Genomic DNA, 6,550 nt, shown 5'->3' with positions numbered 1-6,550 from the left:
GGAGTTGTATACTAGCCATATTAACACATGGTCCATTATAATAAACAGCTTCACTATTTCAGCTCTTACAGACCGAAGACCATGTTACTTGTTAAACTTTGGTAGTGTCACTGAAGAAACAAGATTATTAAATGAAATAGTTTGTGCATCCTTGAGGTTATGATTGCATTAGGTAGGGTATTCAACATTACAAAATTTTAAGTAGTGGTAAATGGATTAAAATGATAAAAAGTAACACAGATGCATGGTTGCTTCCAACTAGATAAACAGGTCATACCTAGCAGTACAAAAGAATCAATTAGCCTATGGTTTCAGCTGAACAAACAGACCATATTTAACCCAGATGATATGTCATCCTTTTAGGCCCATGATGCTTTTGGTATGGCTATCAGACTACATTCAAGTTACCCTGATGCTTTTTGTCAGCGAGGACTGTGTAGAATGCAGCTCGGACAAGATAAGTGCATCCAAGATTTCAATCGAGCACTTGCCCTTTGTCCATCACATTTCCAGGTGATATAAAGACTCCTGGTAGCTTTTTTCTCTGAGGCATTTTTGAATAGGTTCAAAGACTGACAGATTTTGCGTTTATAGGTATATTCCCTTGTAATATGCAAGCAAACACATGACAAACATTAAATAAAATAAATTGCAAGCTTCATAAGATGTGTTTTTATAAAGCTCGTAATTTCTGTCTTCTATTTAACCCTTGTTTTATGCTAAACAAAGCTGTTTTTTTACCATGTCATCATTCTATCTTCATCTCTACAGGCATATATGGGTCGTGCTGCTTACTATGGAAGTAAAGGTAGATACTCTAAGGCTATTCTGAATTGCAATGAGACGATCAAAATTCTTCCTAACAGTGTGCAAGCTTATTTTTACCGAGGAACTTTAAAGTATCAAAATAAGGTGAGACTGTCTTTATTGTTGTACTTTTCCATTCTCCCTTAAAACTTAATGTATCTTACTTGACACTTTATAATGGTGAAATAATGGTAAAAGTGTTGCTGATGGAAACTAGGAATTCCACTTGATTATTATACTTTCCATTCCCCACTGAAGCTGGTCTCTAGTTGTTCTGTGTAACTGAAAATGATTGATGGGTTGGAGCATCTATCTGGTTATTCTTCTCTTTAAGTTCCACATAGTAGATTCTTATCTAGTGATAGGCAGAAGTACCAAAACTCCACAAGATACTTTGTATGTTAGGTTAAGATATAAAAGGTAGTAAAATTAAGGATTGATTAGGTATTGCAGTATATGAATGTGATTTAAGAAAACACTAAGAATGTTTGTTTGCCCAGTCTTTGCACAAATAGAGCTTCTGAAGTAGTGCTCTCACTGCAGTAAGGAGTCTGTAGAGGACATAGTGAAATGGTTGGATGCCTTCCAGTGCTGATGAAAAACCAAACTTTAAAACTATGAAAAAAAAATTTACAATAGGCTATGATTTGAAAAAGAATATGTAGTGCCATGAACTCTGAATTACAGTTTATCTACAGTATTTTTTCATTTACAGACATTTAAAGCTGCAATTGAAGATCTCTCAAAAACTATCGACCTCAACAAAACCTGCATTTTGGCATATTATAACAGAGCTGTCTGTTATCATCAAATAAAGGACTTCAGAAAGGTATGGTATTAATATTTTTTTCAACATCACATGAGCACTCAATTGTTCATATTAGCTAGTAACCTGTTATTGTCAAATAGTAAAAATATCTGACCTCTTTCAACGTCTTCCTGAATAATTGTGCTCTTCTCTTATTTAGGGCTGTTAAGCCTGGAGAAGAGAAGAATCCAGGGAGACCTTATAGCAGCCTTCCAGTACCTGAAGTAGGCCTACAGGAAGGCTAGGGGGAGGGACTTTTTTCAAGGGCACATAGTGATAGAACAAGGGCTAATGGCTTTAAACAAGAAGAGAATTGATTTAGATTAGATATAAGGAAGAAATTCTTCACTGTGAGGGTGGTCAGACACTGGAACAGGTTGCCCAGAGAAGTTGTAGATGCTCTCTCCCTGGAAGTGTTCAAGGCAAGGTTGGATGAGGCTTTGAGCAATCTGGTCTAGTAGAAGGTGTCCCTACCCATGGCAGGAGGATTGGAACTAGATGATCTTTAAGGTCCCTTCAAACCCAAACCATTCTACGATTCAGGAAATTGTTTTAAAAAAATGGCTTTTTGGACTCTACTATGGTATTAATTACATTTGCTATCCCTCTGAAAATATAAGAACTATATGCAGAGAAATACTACATCAAAACAGAGATTTGGATTACATCCAACCCTCATTCACAGCCCTGTTTTTCTGGATGTGTTTATACTTCTGTCAATTTACCTGTGACACGCCTCTAAGTGTTTCTGCTTTCTGCCTTTGTTTTAACGCAAAGGCATGACAGGGCACACAAAGGCACCATGCAGCTTCAGACTGGCAACACAATCATGTTGAATGTCTTTTTGATGATGCCTGTTTTCTGAGACGGGGCTACTTCCTATTTATTTGAGCTTGGATTTCTCAAATCCAGTTGACCATAGACAAAAAACATTTGTGTGTAGAGGTTAATTGGCCAAGAATGATGCAGATGGGCGAAGAAAAATAGGTGATTAAAGTAACTGAAGGTAAAAGCTTAAGATGTGAAATGATAGTTTCTTCATAAATAAGGTATTATAAAAGTTGTTCTTTGCTATCACCCTCCAGAAAAGCCATTTAAAGTACAAGGGAAGTTGTGGAAAAAATGCAGTATATAATTGATAGAAGAAATTTACGAGATCTAACAAGAACTGGATTGTTTTCTTTAAAGCAGTTTCTAATATCTAGCTTAGTTTAGAAGTGACAAAGAATAGAACATCTCTTAAGTGGCTAGTATATGATATACTGCAAGGACATTTTTGTCATATTAGCTCTAAACTGTTTAGTTATTCTTAAGTATACTATATAAGTTCATTCTTTGGGTGAAAAAAGAGTTGGGCTTGAACTTCTTCAGATCAAGCATTGTTGAAATACTGTTCAGTTTTGATAAAATTGTGAACCGAGGCTTCTTCAGTCTACCTAGTTGTGTTGCTATTTGCTCTTTTACAAAATTAACACCCAAATTTAGATAATACAACTAGTGCTTAGATTTTTCAATAATAATACCTTATATTTGAAGATACTTAATTTTAAAAGTATCTTACCTTGACATTAATTCATGACTAGTTAATCCAGAATAATTTGTTATTTTTTTAATAACAATTTGGACATAAAATTTAGCAGTGGAAATAATGAAAATTTATTTCTAACTCTGAAATTTATATAATGAAAAATTATGTCTATTTAATATATTTGCCTCATTTTTGCTTCTGTAGCCTAGGAATTTTGTATCTGTGTAATTACAGAAGACTTCAAATTTGGTTAAATTCAATCTGGAAACAGTGAAACATTGGAATAGCCACACTGAAGTCCATGCATATGCACATGATTTAAGGAATTTGAAAGCGTGTCCTTTAAATTTTGAAGTGTCATTGTATCCCTCTGAATAAATTATGATGAAAAATGCATTTTATGTTTTTGTAGGCTTTGAAAGATTATGGAATTCTTCTTCTGCTTGAACTGAGTGAGGAAATAGCGTTTAAAGTGTTAATTAATCGTGGACTACTCTACGTGGAACTTGGTGATTATGCTAATGCATGTGAGGTACAAAATCCTTCTTTGAGTAAAGGAAATTTAGAGTTTCCTGTTAAATGCAAGACATTGTTGATATAAAGACCAGCTTGACAGTTTTTATATTCTTCTGAAATAGTTTGTGTCCAGTTCTCATTTGCTCAACACCAAATACCAATCTGTCAGTGAAGATGCAAATAGAATGCAGTTTTACTTGCTAGTGTTAAACATGGGAGTTGCACAAAACTTAATAAGCAAGAACCTGATTTTTCCTTCTTTTTTTGAACCTGTAAGTAATTTATGTTGTGTCCAAATGAGTAGTAATTCATTGCAGAAGCCTAAGTAAATGGAGGTTCTGATTGAGTGGGCTTGTTCTGTTCCTCTGTGCATGCATGTGTGTGTGTAAATGACCATTTTTGTTGAACGGGCAGGAAGGGTCAGACCTGAAGATAGTTTTCTTAAATGTAAGAAAGTAGTATGTTTCTGACACTGACTCACAGTGCAGATGACTCTCATTCCATGGGATTTCATCTGGTACAGCAACACCAGGCTTGAAATCTCAGTGTGAAACATTACTCTTTCGCACACCTAGGTTTTATTTTTTAATTTGAAATAGTTTTTAAGTTTTCTAAAAGTTTTAGTTATTCTTGCCTTAAAAGCAGAGGTATTTATTTTCAGTATCGCTGGTGTATTCATTGCTTCCATTGTGGACTAGTATCTTAAAAATGTTATATTCTTTATGTGATAGCAGCAATTTCCACATAGGCATTCTAAAAAATTAGTAATATTTCTTATTTGCAAATGAAAAATGAAGAATGACTATGAATCCCATTACAATGACCCAGAAATGTCCTATTGGAAGTGCGCAACAAAAGCTCTTTAAGCTGGCAGACCTTGCACAGAAATAAATTAGGTAGAAATACTGTGTTATTGGTCTCATGCTTCAAGATGCAGTTGATTAGAATAGTTCAGAAAAGAGGCTGATGTGGTACAAACTGATATGTAAAGCCAGTAGAAAGAGACTGGGGCAGAACCAGCAGGATGAGCAGAAAGTTCTTTGAATGGATTGTAGTGAAGACAAGTTTACAAAATGGTAATTGATCAACAGACACACAAATATAACACTTTTTATAGTGTTTAAGAAAAACATCAGTGATTATAAATATGCTCAAGACCTTCTTATTTGTCAGTTCTGATAATATTTTGTTGGAAGGAGTATATCTGTATACAGATATGGTGCTGGTCGAATTAGGATATAATTGAATTAGGATAGAATTACTTAAGCATAGTATATTCCTGAATTAGGTACATTGGAAGAAAAAGGAAAAACTATAATTCAGTCTATGTAAGATCTGAATTGCTATATAGAGGTGTCTTTTCCTGTTGATTCTGTGAAGTGTGCAGTTACCTGTGAGGATAGCATCTTTGGTTTAAATAAACCAAACCTGGTCCTTGGAACTTTGATCCTGCTTTTGCTCCACACATGAAGTAGAGAGTATGCTCCAAGTTGTGCACATTCAGAATCCCACTAGCTTTGCTGGGTATTCTTTGAAAGGCTGTGCTGGATGGGAACTGTGTGTCTTAGTAGTATTTTAAAAACAGACCTATGATTTTATGATAGTAAGGTTTTATTTTAACAAAATATAAATATATATATTTGCACATCATTATGTTGCCACTTTTGTAATTCCAATAGTACTAAAATCTTCCACATCTTTTTATTTTTACAATTTGAACAAGTAAAAAATACTTTCTAAGTTCAGTGGACGCATCAGTTAAACCACTCCTACTACGCACTAATTGCTTTCCCATGCAGAAGCCTAAAGTGCTTCCTTACATCATAACTGAAATGACTGTATTTGATTTTAAAAGCACCTGTACAATTTTTACAATTGAACCACATGTATCAAAACCACAAGCATTTTGAAAAATGTTCTGAATGTTAGTAAAAGGCAAAAGTCAAAAGCCCTATAATGTCTTTCACTGGAACATTGTGCATAGAGTCTCCCAAAGCAAGTATGAGTTTGGTTTACTACGTTTTTCAAAGTAATAACAGAAAATAACTAGATAATTTTATTACTGGAAGAATTCTACTGATGTTGCACATAGCAAAATATATTTTCAATATATATGTATTTAATAATAGCTGCAGAGGTACAGTATTTCTATTAAAAAAAACCCCAAAACTTTCTGGAAGGTTTTGTTTCTGGAAATGTTGTCTCCAACTCTGTAGGAAGTGATACCACAGAAGAGATTTTCTCCTATCAAAGTCTGGGACAAGCATGAAAACAGTTCAATACATCTCCACTACTTCTGACATATTAATGCCTTTGCAAGAAGTCATCTCCCTTTTTATGTAGAAGTATAAAATTGTTTAGCTAAAACCACAGCTGTAGGTGAAGTGAAACAATATCAATTTGCATGGTTTAATGTCTTTTCAGGACTTTAAAGAAGCAGCCTTGCTTAGTCCAGATGATAGCCAGATCTTTCAAGCTATTGGAATCTGCTACCAAAGGTAAAATATGTAGTTTTGTTTGATGCAGAATAGAGAAATGAAATAATTCCTGAGCTTTATATTCCTGCTCACCTTTTCATATGGAGTACAATGAGAACTGGGGAAGGGGAAAATGCTAGAGAATGGAAAAAAGAAAATCAGGTGTTTTTCAAGTTTAACAACTGGTATTAAGATCTTCTGGCATCAAGTAACTATGTCTTCATGACAGTGTCAGGAGGAAATACTAGGATGATAAAATAGAACCAAGAGAAGGACTGAAGAACAAAGAATTATGAGATAAACAGAGATATTACTCCACACCCTCAGCTGAAATATGAAGTAGCTATGAAGTTGTGTTGGTTTGCGACCCCCACGGGGTCACAAGTCCTGCCAGCAAACCTGCTCCAGTGTGGG

General features: G+C 34.7%; 1 protein-coding gene across 1 annotated transcript in view; it reads left to right on the top strand.

Moving 5' to 3' along the window:
- Positions 1-363: 363 nt before the first annotated feature.
- Positions 364-6,550, top strand: part of LOC104531460 (tetratricopeptide repeat protein 6) — a gene marked incomplete at its 5' end in the record, with an annotated part of 16,602 nt that continues 10,415 nt past the window's right edge. The window contains 5 exons of the mRNA XM_010176346.1: positions 364-513; positions 772-912; positions 1,523-1,636; positions 3,556-3,675; positions 6,084-6,157. Coding sequence (XP_010174648.1) covers positions 364-513; positions 772-912; positions 1,523-1,636; positions 3,556-3,675; positions 6,084-6,157 — 599 coding nt within the window. The remainder of the gene's footprint in view (positions 514-771; positions 913-1,522; positions 1,637-3,555; positions 3,676-6,083; positions 6,158-6,550) is intronic.

This window comes from Antrostomus carolinensis, unplaced genomic scaffold (assembly GCF_000700745.2).
Source record: "Antrostomus carolinensis isolate BGI_N321 unplaced genomic scaffold, ASM70074v2 scaffold23379, whole genome shotgun sequence".
In the NCBI taxonomy this organism is placed as follows: domain Eukaryota; kingdom Metazoa; phylum Chordata; class Aves; order Caprimulgiformes; family Caprimulgidae; genus Antrostomus; species Antrostomus carolinensis.
This window is presented reverse-complemented; position numbering and strand designations above follow the sequence as displayed.